This window comes from Argiope bruennichi, chromosome 6 (genome assembly GCF_947563725.1).
Source record: "Argiope bruennichi chromosome 6, qqArgBrue1.1, whole genome shotgun sequence".
Lineage (NCBI taxonomy): Eukaryota > Metazoa > Arthropoda > Arachnida > Araneae > Araneidae > Argiope > Argiope bruennichi.
This window is the reverse complement of record NC_079156.1, coordinates 78,861,209-78,882,215: the sequence shown is the minus strand read 5'-3', so window position 1 is coordinate 78,882,215 and position 21,007 is coordinate 78,861,209. Positions and strand designations below refer to the sequence as shown.

Below are 21,007 nucleotides of genomic sequence, written 5' to 3'. Positions count from 1 at the left end.
ATTCTTGATTATCCAACTTTTAAATAAATAAATAAACATTTCTGTTTTCTGCGATCAAATCTGACCAATTTATGAAGTTTCTATACATCAATTTTATAACAATCAACATTTTCTTAATCATAGGCCAATAACTATCGAAAACCTTGGCAGAAGATTGGCTTATCTTCTTTGTAATGGTCGATGAAGTGGTTAAAGCGCCAGTTTTTATACAAGAGTGATATTCAAATTTCATAAATTAGTCAATTTTAGTCATTGATTTAATTGATTGAATTCAAATTTTTTTATTTAAAATATTGGTGTCTTAAGAATATTTTGTTAAATGTGATTCAAAGGGCAGAGGACCTATGTAAAAATTTAAAATTCATAATTCATCTGAGCATTTGTTGACTGAAGTTACATAAAATATAATTATTTAGTACATTTAGATCATTTTGTTAGCAGATATATGCCCCAAATTAGCTGATGGACGCTGTTTAGAGTGATTATCCTATATATATTAAACCATGTTTGCCTTAAATTAAACTGTTTTATTGGATTAATAATATAGATATTGTAAAAGATCATAGAAAACTTTTTAGAAAACGTCATATTTCAAATTGGCACGTGCGGAAAATTACACTTTTATATATTTAGTTTGAAATGATAGTTGATTTATTTTTTAACTTGAATTTCTTTTAATGTGATGGCAACGCGTTGATAGAAGTTAATTTGTTTCCATTTACGCGAAGCGTGCACGTGCGGCTTAAATTTTATTTTTATTTTTGTACGATATAAATTGTTGAAAAATATAGTTAAATTATATTTTTTTTAAAAATTCATTAAAAATAGAAATCTAATTTATAGGTTAAAACATTCATATAATTGGAAAGAGAATTTTTTAAATTTTAATTGGATACAAAAAGCATTTTTGTGCTGTAATATTTTCGGAAATTAAAGCGGAAAAACATCGAAATTTCGCTTAATTTTTAAATATTTAAAATTTTCATAAAATATTTTTAAAAAATTGCTCAGAGGTGCACATTTCCGGCCTCCAAGGTATACATGTGCCAAATTTGGTAGCTGTAGGTCAAACGGTCTGGCCTGAAGAGCGCCAACACGCACATTGAGCTTTATTATAAGTAATATAGATTTATATAATTTAATGATTTATAGTAATATAATTTATAGATTAAAAAATTGTTTTATTGAATTGTAATTTGTCACTATTATTTCCAAACCCATTTCCTCTTACATTACGTAGTATTTCATAAGATAATAATTTTAAAACAAAAAGCTACTCTATAATAATTATCTTTAGCTCATGAGGTAGGTCATATAACTCATTTGTCGACATTATCGCAAAATAAGATAATCTTTTTTTATTTCTGTAGCCACAAAGCGGAAGAAATTAAACATTTTATAGAATTTTCAGTTTCAGAAATATAAATTAAAAAATCATAGTAATCACAAGGTGAAAAGTTTATACTTAATTTATTGTTCATCATTAAGATGAAAAATATTCAACTAATAAATACTATTTTCAAAATTCTGTTTTTATTTTAGCCATCTCTAGTGAGCAACTTCTTCACCTGGGTGATTGGGTGTGCTTGATTTCATTCGAATTTATTACGTACAATTTGATATTCACTATTCAGTAATGAAATATCTTTAAATTTTATATTATGATAGACCCTGAAGCTATCTCTAAATTTCCTGATGCGACATACAACATTTCAAAAATCCTTCGAAACAGTCTTCAGGACAGAGGCTTGGACATAGAGCTACCAGATTTGAAACTTCGTTATTTCTTAGGTAATAATATTTTAATAAGAAAAAAAAACTTACTTTTTTTAAATATTCTTAATTAGAAATGAATCGAAATGCTAATATTCAACTGCAGAAACTTCGAAACATATTATTGCATATAAACTGTTCTCCAATCACTTTAAAGGACAAAACGTAGGTTTTTAAGTAATAAAAATTTTTTTATGGGAAATTTTTTTTCGCTGACTTAAATAAGTATATTTCATAACAGTGCTTTTCATTGTTTTAGTAAATGAAATTCTTTCATTTGCAAGCTATGACAATATTAAATATATTTTGTCTATACATGTTATAGTTGCTGCATTATCATTATACGATTTTAAAACCAGTGGTTTGAATCTGCTTTAAATTCATTTAACAGCCTTACATCTGTTCAGCTTTTGTTTATATGAATTTCCTTCAATGAATCGAGTCGCAAGACAAAAGCATAGGTATTAGCGCTCTTTAATGTGTTGCTGTAACTTTTAATCCTTACTCCTCATGTAAAATGCTAATTTGATTCCGTCATAGCATTTTATTTATATTTTGTCTAATAACAAAAAACGAGAAAGCATGCCGATAAAAAAAATTAAAGATTAGCAAATATAAACTTCATGCCTATCGAAGATATTAGTTTATCTTAGATGTTTTTATAAGTAAATTAAACTTTAAAAAATTGATGAAATAAAACAAGAAAAATATTCATTTTGACACTTTCAAAGAATATGAAAGTAGCTTTCAGCGATGAAAATAAAAGCGTTCCAAAATATTTCTGGAAGCAATAAAATAAACAAAAGGCTTGAATCGCATTGTAATGATAAAAAAATGATGTTGCAAAATATGGATAAAATATTTTTAAAAAATCATCAAACTTAAAGAAGAAAAACTGATTAAGAACTTAACTGATGTCATTAAAAAGATAAAATTTCAATTTTAGATTGTTGACACTATTTTTATAACAATATTTTTGGAAGAAATCGACTGAAAATAGCAGTATTGTGTATTCTTTTCTTATTCATTTAATTTTAAGAAAATCGATCTGAAATGTATATTCCCACCTTCTAAGAATTTTCGGTCCCCTTCTGAACCCAATGTTCTGTCCTGTAGAGTAACAATTTACTGTTACAAACATTCATTTTCATTATTAGTTGAAAAATATGCTTTTAGGGAGTAAAATGTCATAAATAATGGGTTTCATTATTTTTATTTGTCAAGGAACTACTTTCTGGAAGTTGCATGATATGAACCATTGCAATATATAGTTTTAATAAAGATGCGAATGTGTCACGAATGCAGTAAAACATTCGATAAAGTTTGTAAATCAGAGTAAATGTTCTCCGTGGTGTATTTCGTATACTTACATAAAATAACTCATTTTGCGCGAAACTTAATAGAATTGAAAAGAAAGGGTACATCTTTAAGCACAAAATCTGGTTGTATCCATACCATGATACTCATTTACGCCTTTGATATCAAACTAAATGTTGAATTTCATTTATGCTGCTTTTTTAAAAATTTGCCTTTTTTTTTTCTCTCTCTCTCTTTATTTTGCAATTTTAACATATCGCGATTACAGATTCACACATAAGCATGACGACAGCCAGTCAATTGATTTTATGGAAACTTTGAGACAGATCTATGTGTTTAACAATACAAAAATGTGTTGAATTTTATGCATTTAGATCTGATGTTTGTGAATTATGAAATTTTTAGGCACCTGTACAAATAGACTCAAATATTATCCATTGATGGATTTCATCCAAAAATTGATACAAATCTATGATTTTGGTGTAAAGGCATCATAATACATTTTATATGTCAAACATATTGCCCTTTTAAGTTATACTATCCATAGGTATTTTAAAACAATTTATTTTTTCATATACATAAATGGGCTTAAAAGCTGAAATTTATTACCATTACATAGTAAATATTTTTAATGATAGCAATATTTTCAGTTTATCTTCTACTGATACTAAGAAGTAAAATTAATGGTGTTATAAATCTTCAGGATAACTGATTTCATTGCAGTAATTTATCTTATAATCTTTTCAATATTCTATATAAAGTTTTCCTTAAAATGAAAAAATGTTTATATATTTCCCAAAAATACAATGAAATCTACCTTGGTGCTTTTTTTTTCATATCGCCAACTGTACCAAGTCGCCAATAGTAAACAGTAAGTTGGCTTCTAACACAAACAATGAATTCACTGAAGTTTGTTCACATAATTACTTAGTTTTGTTGTTTGGGTTGGCATATTGGCGCTAAACTCAAGGGGCACACCAAAGTAGAGTTTAATGCAAAAATATTTAAGGTATATCAACTCACTTGGCTACTGATGGGATGTCATAAGCTGTGTCGATAGTACTTTTACCTGCAGACACTGCTACTGACAGAACAAGACCGTGAGGTGTAAACGCTTCTTTCAGTTCCTGAAAACAAATATATAAAACTAATTCAAAATTTTAGAGATGGACATAATTAAAAACCTTTAGATATTTGCGTGAAAACTTATTTCTCAAAATAAAAATATCTAGCTTTATCGAGCAGGCTTTGTGTAAAGAAAGTAAAATAATATTATTGAGAAGAAACTGAGATTTAGTAGAAACGGAATGTTTTGAATTCATCTGTGCTTTTTTATTAGTCCTATATTAGCATTTGTCAAATATAAATGTTGAAAGAAAATTATTTAATTTGTGTTGTGTAGCAGACAAAACATGCGCAAATTCAACAAACATTGCTATCTTCCGCCTCGGCATGAGTGATTTTTCTAAAATTCTTGAATTGAATAGTTTAACCTTGCATCTAATAATTTAATATGAAGATACTCTTTTTGTTAGATTTATGCAGCGGTGGATTTCCAAATAGACAAACTAGCCAAGGGCCGCAAGCAAATTGATTAAAAAATTCTATTTTTCTAGTTGCCAACCAGGCAACTTATTTATTTATTAAGTTTATAAAAACGCAAATTTTATGAACGATAAAATATTAGGATGATATCAACATTTAATCAAGTACCATTGGTAAATTTCTTACATGTTTTTTTGTGTTGATTTAGTTATTAGAATATTTACAATCTTCGAACCTTTACATCAATAATGTAGTGTACAAAAAACAGGGGTACCGGGCAGAAGGGGTTCATAATATATAAAGTCATATATTTTCATAGAGTTAATAAAATAAAGAAGACATTAATTTAAAATAAATCATTTACATGTTAAAAATGTGCAGTGAAAACTCGTCTGTCTTGCTGTAAATAAAAAAAGAAATTTAACTAGAACAATGTTGATAAAATCAATATAATTTATTTCACACATATTAAACGCACAAACTCAATAAAAACAATTAGTAGGTGTATCACATCCCGACGGACCTTTCTTCTCCTCCTCCGTCGACTGTCTTTGTGTGTGTATGTTTCTCATAATAAAACAAAAGTACGCATTTTCCATTGTTGTAGATTCTGTCTTCATGCCTCTTTTGCATATAATAGTTAAGGAATTGAAGACATGCATAAAGAGTACTTTACATGGTAGTGAACCGGACTATCACAAAGATGTGGTGCCTAAATGTGACCAAGGAAATCAAAAATGATCAGTTTTTATGAACACAAAGAAAACGTTGTGCTTCTTCCCGAATTGTGTTCAATATCCAATCGATGTTTACAAATAAGTTATAATCCATTGTAAAGTGTAATAATTAATATGCCTTAATAGTCTTTTGAAGAAATATAATTGAGGAGAATGACGAAGTTCTCTTTAACATGTGGCACTCTGTCACCTGGAGGCACCTTAGGTATGAAGTTGATATGCTTCCGCTATGGTGGTTAGTTCTCTACACCCGGTGGGTACACGTATGATGTGGAGTTGGCTCCCTCTACCAATGACGAGACAGGCCTCCAGCTGGAGGGGTTGTACTTGGTCGGTGAGGGTCCTTAGGACTCAACCTTAGTTCACACCAATGCTATCAAGGCCGTCTGATCATTCAGATTTATCCGCCTACCTTAGTGGCAGGTCGCAGTCATTAGTGTGGGGTTATCATGAGGAGCTGCTCCTTTTTTTAAATATTTTTATATGGTTATTTAATAGTTTTAACTAGAAGAAAAAGATCGTTCAAGTGTATTTTCAGGAATGAAACAGAACATGATAAGAAACTGATTGCAGGAGTCCATGTTTAATTGAACAAAAACTATGTTTTTTAATATCATTATTAATATAATTAAATTTAAGTAATCCTTAAAATAAATGTACCTTGAGAAGGGAGGCGAAGTTCTCCTTATCATGCGGGGCTCCTCCTCTTTGGGCTGGGTACTCCCAATCCACGTCGAGACCGCTGAAATTGTACTTCAAGCAGAAGTCAACAGCACTCTTGACGAAGGTGGCCCTGGTCTGAGGAGTAGCTGCCATCCGCGAGTACTTTTCGGATCCTTCATTCCACCCTCCAATAGCAATGAGAGTTTTCAGGTTAGGGTTTTTCTGCCTCAAGTTGTTGAATCTCTCATAACCACCTAAAATAAGCAAGAAAAATATCATTACATGAAATAAAATAATTTAAATGTGAAGCAAGAAAGTAAATGGAAGCGAAATCCTTTTTATATAAAATAATAGACAGGTGATTCAGTTTTATTTTTAAAAAAATCTTTTGTAATAGCTGAAAAAATATGATGGCAAAAATTTAACTTGAGTGCTTAAGGCATATCCATATTGGAATCGAACTTATGGAAGGTCCTTTACCTTCCCCCAAAGCATTCAATTATAAAATTTAAGAATTAGTGTTAGATAGGGGAGTAATCGTCCTCCTCAACAACGATTCACAAAATATTTCAAATATTAATTGCATGAGATTTCGTCGATCTTCTTTTAACACAAAATTTCAATTCAAGGGAGCTTTTAGTTAAAACCAAAAAAAAAAACTCATTTACCCTAAAAGATATTTTCGAAATATTTTGCGAATTACTTTAGAATCATTATGTAATCGGATATTTGCTTATGATTCTCGAAAGTTCAGTAAAATTCTGTTGTTTTCTGCGGCATGAAAATTATTTTCTGTTAATTTTTGAACGTCTAAGAACATGTGCACAGAAAATAATGATTAAATAAAAATTAAATTAATTAATCGGATTAAATAAAAAAAGAAATGAAAAAAAAATATTTTTAACCATTTATTTATTGAACAAAATCGAAATAACCACCTTATCAAGCTTGAATGTTCATGTTTCTACCATATTTTGTGTTCTTAACTTACCAAGACCATAGTTCTCCTTTAAGTCAAGATAAGGATCAAATACAGTGATCTGATTATTTTCCAGCTTAGCGAAGGCATACATGGCGTGAGTGCAGAGCTGAGGGTCGATGCTTTCGATGACAAATTTTCCATCTCCATTCCTGTAGTTGGCCCAGCTTCCCAAATAACACACCACCTTGTACTGCGTATCACTGATATCTGTAAAGGAACGATAAACAATTAAAATTCAACAAAATCATGTTTTCTAAATGCATTATTCCTGGAAGAGTAATATCCAACAACAACAAAAAAAAAGAATCTGTGTTGTAGATAAATATTTTACGGGGAAAAAAATGATTTTGAAATCTTCTACAATTATTTTTTGAAAAAAAACCGTCTTCAGATTCACTAAGAATGCGACAAGAGCTTCCTGTGATTTCAGTCCCACAAATAAAATTGACACTGTCTCATATTACATTTTTCAGAAATTTCGTAACAATTCATACATTTACGCTTTTAATATCGCTATGAATGTCACGGGACTTGTTTCTGTTTGAAAGATTCATGTAAACAATGAATTTTGCGTATGTAAGACAATAAAAAACAAGGCTTTACTGCCTGATGATTTGATAGAATCATTGATATGAAGTTACATCTAAACGACTTAACTTAAATTAAATATAACAATTACTTCTTGTCCTCAGTTGTTGAAATAAAGTGATATATATGATAACATCTTAGACGAAGTAGCGACTTACTAATATTTATTCTTCGCAGCATCGATCCCTGTTTCCTGATGTTATGACAGAACCCGAACAACAGAAAGATAAATAAAGTTAAAAAAAAAAAGTATGGCTGTTCGTCCTGCAGTAGAGTCCCTCAATGGAGAAAGATCCGCTGTCCTTGCTTTCTTGTCCTGAATAACGCAATAAATAAATTTTAATATCGTAACAAGGTAATATTTCATTTCTATCGTTCTTATGCAAGTGATCTCTTACTATCTTCATTCTGCTATAAATTACTGTTTTTTAAAAATTGCTCCGAACTTCTGAATCACCTGCATTGGATGTTGAATTTAAAATAAAGGAACTTTACAAGATTTTCTTACAATTCTCTCTTATCCCTTTGTGAGAACTTTTGAATATAAGTTTGGTAACATCAAATTTTCATCGCTGCAGTAAAAAAAAAAAAAAAAAAAAAAAAAAAATAGAGTGAAATGTCAGGTCAAAATTTCCATTTTAATTCTACGATTCGGAAACAGAGCAGAGCTTTAATACGCAACTTGAGTTCTACCAATATGATTGACGATCCGTGAAAGCGTCAGCATTCTTCGTTTTAACTTCTCGAACAATACATTACTGATGTTTTCTTAAAGTTTGAACTATATCGTTTAAGCTTTGAATAACTTAAACATTTTTTAAATATTTTTTTATCCGCATAAGGAAAATCAAATCAGTTTAGTTTTATGATGAGATATATTGTGGAGAAGAAATTAGAATATAAAGCCTATTGCTCGAAGTTAATGGCATTCTTGCCAAATTTAAAGTCTTTTCCCTTCTTGCCATTAATGTGGTATATTTAATTAGTATCTTGATAAGAGAATAAGCCACTCGACGTATGATTTTATTCCTCCTTTTACAATGAATTAATAAAGATAAATTACTTCTAGAATATTTTTTTTTCATTCTTCATGACTAATGAGAAGGATCACCAATGTTTTATCTCCGTTCCTGCTTCTAATATCAACAGCATCTGTAGCTCCCTTTGACTCAAATCGTCATGCCGCTGATGTCAATATGAACACTGCTGCAAATTTTGAGATCAGCTCTGTACAGACATAAAAGAAAGGTGTGTTTTTTTCGGAAGACATAACATGTTAAATTAAAACTATAAAGGAATCGCATATATTCTGATTTCAAAATAAGAAATAAATCCCTATCAATAACAAAAGCAAATACGTAATTTGCGTCTATCGGTGTTCATTTTGTATGATTTGCACTGATTTTTTTAAATGTTTGGACAGTTACAGTTTTCTTATTTATGATGTTCTATTTCTGTAAAAAGTTCTTATTATTATTTCATTTTTATGTGTGCCATGTCTGCGTTAAAATATAAAGGAGGCTGAGTTGATTGCTATTTATTTACAGTGTATTTACTTTTATTTAACAAATTGAAGTAATATGCTGGCAATTGTTTTGCAGACAATATGCATTTCTTAATCTTAATGACTAATAATGGAAATAAAAGTTTATTTTTAATATTTTATAGTTTTAATAAATAATCTATGATGAGTAATTATAGTAAATAAGTCATTTGAATACAACAAAGATTCTGTGCTGTAAAAATTGATTACGAATGATATAATTCGCATCGAACTTGTTTTTTTTTTTCCACCTAAAAAATAAGATTTTTTTTTACTACGCTTTTCTTTACGCTTACATTATACAATAGTAAATTCCTCAAACGAATCAAAATCTATAAAAATTATTTTTTCATTAATACTAAAGACGTCACATAGAGACAAAAATGGATATTGAACGCAGTTTAAAACTAAAAACATTTTTTAGTTTATTTCTATATTTTGATATTATGTTTATTATAAACTTAAAGAACAAAAGAAAAATTTGGATAAAATAGTTCGAATTTTCCATGCCCCATTCTATTTTCTAAAACCTAAAATAATAAAAGTTGTGTTTTACGAATATAAAAACAATATCACTCAGTAATGTAAATTCCTGCATAAAAATTTATTTGAAAGCATTGAGTAAATAACAAAAATGAACTGAACAGAAGTGTTTCTGCATTATGTGCAATTCCCTAACAGATGTCACCATTTGACCTATATAAATTAAGAGTGAGAGTTCATAATTGCAATTATATCCCTCAGTGAATTGAGAATTCCAAAAGATTCTATGAATAAATTATTTAGCATTTCTCACAAGTTCTAATCAAATTCTAATTTCTCCAAAAAAAATAATAAAAATGTAACCTCCTGATGATATTACTTCCTGTTAGCCATTGAAGATTGTTTATTTTCAATTTATCAAAACGCTTGTCTGGTTCTTGTCAGATGTAAATTGTGCACTATCAGATCTAAAAGAAAAACTGAAATTCGCTGTAATTTTTATCTCGGGTTACTAAATTAATCAACACGTACGTAAATGGGTAGGTATTCATGATGGATCAGATTTGAGAAAGTGGTTTGCAGATACTTCAGATCAACGCTTAACAAACAACTACTGTCTTAATATTCGAAATTTCGTGAGAGGGAAAAGAAAATAAATCTTTTTCGCAACCGATAAAGAATATTTTCAACTTTTTTTTCATATCTAATGTGAACATGAGATTTTATGCTCCTTTGAGATGTAAAAAAATTCTGAAGAGTTTATTATTGATGCCTAAAAAGTGAATTTTTTGCGATTTATTGTAAAATTTGGAAAATTGGGATAGTGTTAAGCTAATCCATAAAACGTTTTATTTATTATCTCTAAATCAAAAAAATAGATTTTCTTATAAGTCAGATAATAAACAAAAAAAATTTCATGTTTTCTGTTTATAAATGATCAAAGCAAATAAAATACAAAACGAGTTTATTGTTGAATTTAGCAACGAAATATAATTTATTGATATTTGAATTAAATAAAAAAAAACAATGTTTAGTTATTAAGAATGTTTGAAATTGAATTTTTTACAACTTATAAAATTTGGAAAAGTGAGATGGATAATGTTGTTTGCTAAGCTATAAATCAGAACATTGGTATATAAAACATTTTAATTATTATACATAATTCAAAAGAATTGATTCTCGTACAAGTCAGTTACAAAAAAGGTCGCATATTTTTTGTTGCCGGGTTTTTTTTTTTTAATTTCATAAATGATCAAAGCCAAGAGAATACAAAATGAGTTTATTGTTCAGTTTAGTAGCGAAACATTATTTATTGATATTTGGATGAATTAAAAACAATGCTCATTTATTAAGAACTGAAATTTTATATCCAACAAGCAATAATTCATAATGCTTTTCAATAGATGCAGAAACTCCTATATTTTAAGTTATTGAAATTTAAAAATTTGTAATGGTAATCCCTTTATACTAAATATGTATGACTTATTTCAGAATTGGCCAAAATTAAGTCGTCCTACTAATATCGTATTAAAAAAAACTTGCATTCATTCTATTTACCTGTGATGCGTCTTTTCACCTCTGGGTTTCTAATTATCCCCAATAAAGAGAGCAGAAAAAATCCGACGCTGTGGACCCAAACCATTTTCAGCTGTTGATGTCACTGACTTATTATATTCATGATATTAGACGTCCTTTTATATAACAGTGCAAAACGATCGAAAATCTCATTTGGAGACAAAAGTTTGAACAATTTTTTTTGAACGAGATAACCATCTGCTGAGAAATGTCTAGGATATCTCTATAAGGTGATAGATTTGATGATGATTTTAATGTTATTTCTATTTGATGACCTTTCTTGCTTTGAATGTCAATTGCGTAATACCTATTTTGCTGATTTTTTGCATTGGTTCATAAAAATAATAGCAAACGCTTGTTTTCCTTTAAAATATTGTTATTCTGGTATAAGTATCCGGATTTGATACTTTAGTATAAGCTATTATAATGTATCTTTTAATTTTGAAGCACAAACATTTTCAAACTAGTAATAAACAAATTTAAATATAATCTCAGTAAATCTTCACATTTCAAGAGATAGATATTCCTGTATTATGAAATAGAAGTCATTAATAATCGTAGTCGTTCGTAATACTTGTTCGTTTTGCATAACAATGCTTGCGTTTAGTTGAGCATAATAGGAAAATTTTGAAAAGAAAAAAAAGTATTAAGACTCATGCGCAACATCATAAATCTCAAAAAAATTTCATTATGATATACTGTCTGTCGATCACAAGAATAGCTCCCGCCAAGAAGTCTATCTAGTGGCGGCCGCTGTAGTAACAAGACTACTTCATTTCTAATGGTGATTAAACGTGTAGGGAATTGCCGGAATTAAAGGTTACATCACGTCATTCGTCTTCTCGGATTTAAAAGAGTTGCACGCGTTATCTTATCGTTGTGTTTATTTTGCTTTTGCTTTTAAAATTATTTGTTCCTTACTGGTTTAATTGATTTTGCTAATTTGCTAAACTTGCAAGATGGCCTTTAAGTTAAGGAAGGGTGAAATTTTGAAATCGCAGGCACGTAAAATTGTATATAATGTTGCGGAATTTTGTTCCAATGAAGCTTCATCGAAATCTGCGTTAATTCCACTCCCACAAGCTCTGAAAAGGGCTTCTCAAGCAACTGGAATTTCTGAAGCTACAATAAAAATAATAAGAAAGGAAGTTTCATCATCGGGCTCATCGACAGTTTTAAAATCACCCGGTAAACACCGTAAAAGACCTAGTGAGCGAAACTGTGAAATAGACGACTTGGCAAACAATTCAAGACTTTTACATAAAAGAAAGGAAAGTACCATCCCTCAGAAAATTACTACCCGTGTTGAAAGAAAAAATTGGATTTTCATGGCAAAAAGACACATTGTGCAAAGTCTTACATTCAATGAATTTCCGATGGAAGAAGTGCGTGAATAATAGAAAAGTACTCATGGAAAGACCAGATATTGTTTTTTGGAGACACAGATATTTGAAAGAAATGAGATGTCACAGGAAAGCTGGACGACCGATTGTCTATATTGATGAAACTTGAGTAGACAGCAATTTGACATTTAAGAAATGTTGGCAAGATGACACAGTTTTGGGAGCTACAGCAAATGTTAATTCGAAAAATACACTTATAGTTGTTCATGCTGGGTCATCAACGGGTTTCCTTACGGGCGCTTTACTAGTATATAAAGCATGAAAAAAAAGCGGCGACTATCACGGGCAAATGAACTATGAAAACTTTAAAAAATGGGTGTTGGAAAAACTTCTTCCAAATTTGCAACCAAACAGTGTCGTATGCATGGATAACGCACCGTATCATATGACTGTCGAAAACCCCACTCGAACGAAGTATTCTACAAAAAAAGTTATGATAGACTGGTTGAAAAACAACGGAATACCCTGCGATCAAAAAATGCGAAAAGTGGGACTGTTCTCTCTTATAGACAGTACTCGTCCAAAGAAAATTGTCTAGAAAATTGATAATTTAATAGAGAAAGATGGACATGAAGTTATCCGACTACCCCCTTATCATTGCGATTTGAACGCAATCGAATTTGTGTGGTCCTCTTTAAAAAGAATAATAAAGGAACGAAATGTTACTGGCGATTTAAGTTTGGACAAGCTGAAATCTCTTCTTCAAACTGCTATCACTGAAGTTACTTCGGCAGAATGGGTAGCGCATTGCTAACACGTAGAAAAGCTTGAAAATAATTATTGATAGAAAGATGGATTGTTAGAAGATTTAGTGGACGAACTGTCATTTCAAATTGATACCAATGATGATTCTGATTCAGAAGAAGCCGAAACTTGTGAGAATGATTTAGAGGATTTTGAAATGCTTGAATGAACATTATTTTCGAAATTTAGACGGTATTTTATTTTATTTTATTTTACTTTTAAAACTGTTTTGCCTAAGAAATTGTTGGAAAATACATGCTGAAAGTTTAATAATCAACGAAGTTCTGTCATTGTATTAATAATCTAAAGTCCTTGATAATTATTAATAGTTATGAAAATATTAAACAATTATTAAAAAGTTAAATAATTACTTTTTTATTATAATAATTTTCATCTTTATTGCATATTTATTAATATTTCATTTTTATGTCTAAAAGTTTAAATATTATTATATAATTAATATATTAAACAATTTTTTTTCACTCTTTATAAATCAATTTTAAAAAATCGCCAATACGTTATCAAGGCGATCAGTAAGCCAACATGGATGACTTTCTTTTTAAATCACCTATTGAAAATAGAGCAGGTCTTGTTTCCACGGCAACAGACTATCGTAGATATATTGGCGGGAGCTATTCTTGAGGTAGACAAACAGTACAGTAAGTGCGACGCATATTCTGATTGTCATTAGTTTATGATATATGCTAAAACAAAATAGAGCAAAAACTGATTCTGTACAATAAATACACTTCCAAGGCAGGTCTCTGTATAATATATACCAGATGAAAATTATTAATTTATAATCTCGGTTCCAGATTTAGAGAACAATAAGGAAATACCCCTTAATTCGTGAAAAATATGTATTTATAAAAGTATCCCAAGAAGGAACAGCTTTTATTTTCTTAAATATTGCACCTACGCATATATATCCATTTATAAAATTTTCATTAATTAAGGTGGGTAGCTTGCATGAAAAGATTTTAAGTTCTGTAGAGGTTGATAATAAAAAGTTAGAACAAATTAATTTTTATACGTCCCCTATAGAGAAAAAATGTCAATTACTAAAATGTACTCTGATATTCATCTATGCACTGCACAGTTGCGCCTCGAATTCGTCAATTTGTTTTTCATGAAGATCCCTTTTCACTTTTTTTTCTAGGTGAAACAAAAAAATTGATAAAGTTCATCTCTTGCTTCTCGTCGGATGTTTTGTCTATCGGTATGAAGTCGGTGCTAATAGAAACGTCAGCAATTTGACTGGCTCGTTTCGAAGAACGTGTGAAAGGAATAAATAATTCCCCGTTTTCTGCTTCTTGATCACAGTATTTAATGATATCATGTAAAATTTTCTTCGTACCACTCCTGAAAGCTTTTTTTACACCACTTGAACTAGCCATATCAATACGAAATATTCAGTTAAAATAAAATGCTGTCAGAAATGACATAACACTCGCATACACAAGAAAAAAATAGAACTAAAAAAGTATCTAATGCGAGAAATCCAAGGTCAAATGTGATCATCGTTCCGCGTCTCACCCCTTAATGAAATGGAATTGTCGAAATGTGGTCTCAGAATCCGATCCGTCTCGAGTCACGACAGGTTTGCTTACTATTGTGAAGGTGAAAACTGGAAACAAAAATATAAACTTGTTATATTTGGTAAAAATAAAGTATTAAGTATGTTTAATTTTTATGCTAATATTTTCTATTTTACATTTTAAAATTTAAATTTTATTATATAAATTTCTTCTATCAAAAATTAGTGTAAAATAAGAAGTTCTGGCTTCTGTTTAATGGAATTTTAAATAAAACACAGGGTGTTAAAATATTCCATATTTTCTTTCGCAACGTTTTAACATAAATTATGTCTTTAGCAAGCTTCGAAATTAGATTGAGAAGTGTTTTTTTTTCCTTCAAAATTCCTAGAAAATGCGTAGATTAGATTATTTTAAATTGCATTAATATTAATAGTTAAAATAATAAAATTGTAAAATAAACGTCAAAAATATTTATTCAATAACCTTAATTCCATATTTAGATAAAAATGAGTAAGTCGGAAGTTTGGGATAGTTTCAAAAAGTTCGGGGTAGACAAGGCAATCTGAAGTCATTGTAATAAAATGTTGAGCTGCAAAGGATCGTCTACGAGCAATCTACATAATCATTTCAAAGCAGTTCATAAAATAATTGTCGGAAATAATATAATTGTTTAGTTTCTTGAAGACCCTGAAGAAAAACTTACAAATCCAGAGACACTGAAAGCTGAATTTTCATTATTGGAGGCAACGAATAAAAGAACAAAAAATTTAGATTTGTAATTTGATGCCAAGGTCAGTAGCTAGTGAACAAGTATTTTCAATTTCAGGCAATATTGTGTCCAAAATAAGAACGAGACTCAGCCACTGTTCAGTGAATATTTTATGTTTTTTTAAAATCCTGTTTTCTTAGGAGAAATTAAAATTTGTGAAAATAATATAAATATTATATGAAATTTTTGTTTGAGTTTTCGTTATTTTGTGTAAGTAATATGTATATGTAATCTTGAATTTCGTTTTTTATATTTTGACTTTGATATTGATTTCGTTTTTTGTTATTTTATATAAATTAAAATAAAAATTTTTAAAAAAGAATAGGGAAAAATATTTTATTTTTCCCTATTCAATTTTTTTTTTTTTTTTTTTTTGACAAAATATCGAAAATCGGATAAAACTGGGTTTTTTTGAAAATATCGAATTCGAAAACCGGTTTTTCAAAAAGTCGGTTTTTTTTATAAACTCTAGTTATACAGGATTAAAATTATCGCTCTTCATAAAAAAAAAAAAAAAAGGAGGAGAAAGAAATTTAATGCATAAACTGAATGTTTTATTTCAGGCATGAAATTATGAAAGATAGTTATTTTAGAATATTGGAATCTCTATCAAAAATAAGCTTTTTAATTAGATATGAAACAAAAAAAATCTTACAGTATAAATTGGAGAACTTGCTTTAGTGTATTTTCATTCCATTTTCGCGCTTTGAAAGAAGAAAAATAAGTATTCTTCTCATTTTGTTTAACAAAAGTTTTCTATTTTGCTTCTCAGTGAACTGAAATTAATTTCGACTCTTTTGTTTGATAATGTTTATAGACTATATACTATTTATTAATTGAGCCATGTATTATGAAATTTTTTTTCAATATGCTGTACAAGACATTTCAGTTCACTGAGTATATTAATGTCCCATTATATTAATATATAATGTCCCATTATATTATATTAATTCCCCATTTAAAATTAACACTAAGGCTCTTTCAGGACAAATCTAGTAATTTTGATTCCTTATCAGAAAAAGAAGAAAACAAATGATCTGGTACTCTCCTCTACAAATTTCAGCACCACACCAACAAGAATCCCGAATGCAGATTTAATGAGCACCAACACCGCAAACACGATATATAAAAGAATAGGGTTTCAGAATTAGAGCCCTCAAGCCCTAAAGGCGAAACCACCCTAAAGGCTATCGTGACCTCGCTCTAAAGGGCATATCGTTGAACCTAAAGCAAACAACACTAGTCATAATTACTTTGGGGATCACTCAATGAGCTCTTAATTCTAAAAAAGTTTTCTTAGATTATAATTAGATGTTTGATGAAAAAAAAATAATGCAAGATTTAATGCTTCATCTCAATAATTTCGAACCACATTATAAAACAAAAAACCATTTTTACAGAAGACAACCACGCTTTCTTTATTTGAAAGCATTTAGATATTATCAAATAAAAGACTACTGGCTCCACCCCAAAACGAGAAAATACATGCAGTATGTAAGTACTGTCGAGTTAAGAAGGATGAAACGCTAGGAATTTGACATTCTAAAGGAAAAACCACAAAATCAGCTACCCACAGCAGCGTCAGTGTGTGTGTGGATCGCGCAATATTCATGCAAGATTGCGCTCCTCCGCTCATTGCTACTCCTGTGAAGCAGCCGCTGAGTACTTATTTCGGAGATGATAAGATCAGATAAATGATAAGATAAGATCGCCATTTTCCAACAACGTGGCCGCCTTGTCCCCCCGACTTAATCCCGTGTGATTTCTTGCTTGGAGGGGGGTACCTGACGAATGTTGTTTACAGCGGGCGGATTAAGAATCCAGCTGACTTGAAGGCAAGCATCACTCACCACATCCATTATATTAGTACAGATACCCTCCGGTCTGTTGTGGAGCATGCCGTTTTGTGCTTCCAATTACTAGCGGAACAAGGCGGAGGGAATATCGAACAACTTATGCCTTAACCACCTATAAGTAAGGTGTTTGTTCCATGAAGCTTTTTTTTATTGTTCGTTGTCGCCATAAACATGTATTCTTGTCTTATCGCTAATAATTTTTTTTTTTTTTTTGTGAACTCTTGAACTCTTTTGTTCCCTCTTGAGTAATGATATTCTTGTATTTAACGAATCCATTTTTGGTCTTTCCCTTGGCAGCGCCATCTATCGGCACATTTTGGAATCCCCCCCTTCGCCAAACAGAATTCCATTGCCTCACGATTGATCTGCTAAAATAGCAAATCAATTTGACGAATAGCTTTAAAATTATCGAATTTTGAAATTGCAACTTCAATGAAAATCCCTCTGAAAATTCTATCAATGCAGGGTCCAACGGCTAATTTGTAAACCTTTAATAATAGAAATACATGTGTTAAAATAGACTAAATAATGCAAATAATTTTATATGACTCAAATCAATAAATACTCTAATAAATTACGAACTTTATCTAGATCCTCTGCTGTGTGAATCAGATATAACAAAATACTCTTCGACACTAATATTTTAAATGAAAAAATTTGTACTCCAATCAACTAAATCCGTCATTAAAACTTACTGAATTGTTGAATATCACTGTTCAGTAACACCGGTCATCCCAAAGATGATACCCAAATCAGCGTCCAGGGTTTCTCAAGACAGATTGGCCTCAGTTTATAAAAATGTTGATTGTTCTGAACTATTCTATTTAAAACTTCATAAATCGATCAGATTTGATTGCAGAAGATAGAAACGCTCACTTATATATGTTATTAAAACTAAAACTCCTACATCAAACATTTTAATTCTGCAATCATTTTGACCATTTTTGAGTTACATATTCGAACTACATTTCTTTCTGAACAAGGTATATCAAAATACATTCTTTCAGCGATTTTTGATTTATTGTTTTCCTGATGAGTTCAGAATTTTCTTTGCTGTTATACAGCAGAAAATGCAGATCCGAGGAGAGAAATTTTTTCGCTGATTTGACTATCTGTCAAATTAGAAAATCAAGAATCCGGAAAATTTTAAGTGTAATTTAGGTTCAAATAGGATCAAATATAGGGTACTTTCTGATTTTATTATCTCATTCTCTTTCTCTTCTTTTTTGTGGCATCTTTTCACTTTTTTCATATACGAAATATACAAGGTGAAAGTATTATAGTTGGGAAAAAATTCGATCTAGAGATTTTGAGAAATTTTCACATTTCAAACTACAGTGAATCCGAAAAACACATTTTTGGAATGATGTCGTATCTTCATACATTTACCAGTCACTAAGAATACAATTTTTCCGACGACATTTAAGATCTTGATATCTTTTATTTTCATTTTCCTCGTATTTATTAAGGCGAAATTTCTTTCCTCTTTTCTGAGCATTTACAAGGAAACCGATTCTGATCTGGTTTTGAATTTCGTAAGAAAAAAAAATTGATTTGATTTTTTAAAATGTATAATTAACATTTTAATTAATATTTGAGATTATAGTAAAAAAATTAAGGAAATTAGAAAACTGTATAATATTATGCGAAATATAGTAAAGTTTTATTTCATTTACATGAGTTTCAGGATAAACATTAAGGATTTTCTACCTTTATAAAATACAGTTTTATAAGATAAAGCCTGGGCCTTTAGACATACATATGTTATCTTCTTAGCTTCATCCTCAACTAATGTACTTGATGTAAACTGAAAAAGGTACTACAACTACATATAAATTAAAATCTCGTGCAACGCAGGAAAGAAAATCTTGTTTTACCAAACATGCATTATCGGAGAAATTTGTGCAAGTTCAAGCATATCTTTAAATTGTAATTAAGCACATTGTTCATTAGAAGTTATTTTTCTAACTACCTAATCTTCTACTCATTTCCCTCTCGACCAGGGAAATTGATTATATTTAATTTCAGATAAATCGTTCAGAAACAACTTCATTTTTATGATTCCATCCAATTATCAAGCATTAAAGCTGTGTTATTTTTAAACTGCATTACATGTATTCTGTTCATGAACCTGCCCAAAGTTCCTTCAATCGCATGACACTACAGTTCTATTAAAAATCTATATAAACTTCATCTACTTTCAAATTTCACAGTATTGTAACTTCATTTTTATTTCATCTTATTAACCATACAGATATTAAACAGAGTCCTTCTCTCTTAGCATTCAATAATAAAAGAAAATCCCAACATTCAATTTTTGATGGAACAATAAAAACAGTTTGAATTTCAAGGTAACAATGTAATCCATGGTTGAAAATTAAGTAATATATATATATATTGCTTAATTTTCAACTGTTTAAAAAAAGGCATAGTGTTATGTTATTAGATGACAGCTTTTTTTTATGAAGAAAAGACACGTAATCACATTTGAAAGAGAAAAATTTAATAAACAATCAAAACATTTACAAAAATAGATAGAAAAGTTCATTACTCATTAAAAATTCTAAAAATACATTCATTCAAATTTATTTTAAGGTTTTATGTATTAAATTTTTTTCCAGATCTTAACGATACCGTTACATTTCGATTTTTTGAATAATTCTACAAAATGGGGTGTTTTATTTTTATTTTCGTAATGTGGTGAAGAGAAACACGTAAGCTCTTATTATCGATAGATAGGGTTAAAAATTTGATAATAATCCCCCATTTAACAACAAAACCTCAGGCTGAAACTCTTCCTTTTAACCGTTGTTGCCCTTTTGAATTATTTTGCTCTGGTTCATCTATATACTGATAAACGTAGATCTCGAAGTGCTTTTTTTTCCTTTTAAAAATGCAGCTATTCTTTTAACAGAATTGTTTCACATTTTAACACAAATCTTCACAATGCATTGAATTTCATAGATCTTTTTTATATCTTTGCTCATATTCTCAGTGAACAGTGTTTACGGATATTCATATGTTTAAAAAAATTCTTGCATTTCATTTTTTAATTTTGTTCATTAGATATTTTGACTTTCTCTTATTTGAAGCATACGCAGAGGAAATAAGTATTTTAACCTTTAAAAAATGAAACCACACTATTTCAGTGAGGTAGATTATTTCTAATTTTTTACTTTTGTCTGTTAATTCATTTGTGTGTAAATATCATAACTAAAAATAAATCTCATAATTAAAATTATAGATGAGTGTTAAACTTTGGGACAAATACAGGAATAAAAGAAAAGATATTAATTAATAAATTTTTAACACGTAAGATATCATATAATGTGGAAGAAATGATATTGTATTTTTTGATAATGATATTTAATTGTCACCTTGTTGTCACTTGCTGTATCCGGTTCGCGACTATCAGACTTCCGTATTATCTGGCCTAGATTTCTTTTTATCATAATTAATTGAAGAAGGCAAGGTGTAACATTGGCAATATT

At 29.6% G+C, this 21,007-nt stretch overlaps 1 protein-coding gene across 1 annotated transcript in view; it reads right to left on the bottom strand.

Annotated features, from left to right (window-relative positions):
* The window catches only part of LOC129971792 (probable chitinase 10), a 143,865-nt gene that overhangs the window by 64,558 nt on the left and 58,300 nt on the right, over positions 1-21,007 (bottom strand). Inside the window, exons 9-11 of the mRNA XM_056085769.1 lie at positions 7,027-7,224; positions 6,033-6,289; positions 4,114-4,217 (exon numbers count right to left, since the gene is read on the bottom strand). Of these exons, the coding sequence (XP_055941744.1) occupies positions 4,114-4,217; positions 6,033-6,289; positions 7,027-7,224 (559 nt within the window). The remainder of the gene's footprint in view (positions 1-4,113; positions 4,218-6,032; positions 6,290-7,026; positions 7,225-21,007) is intronic.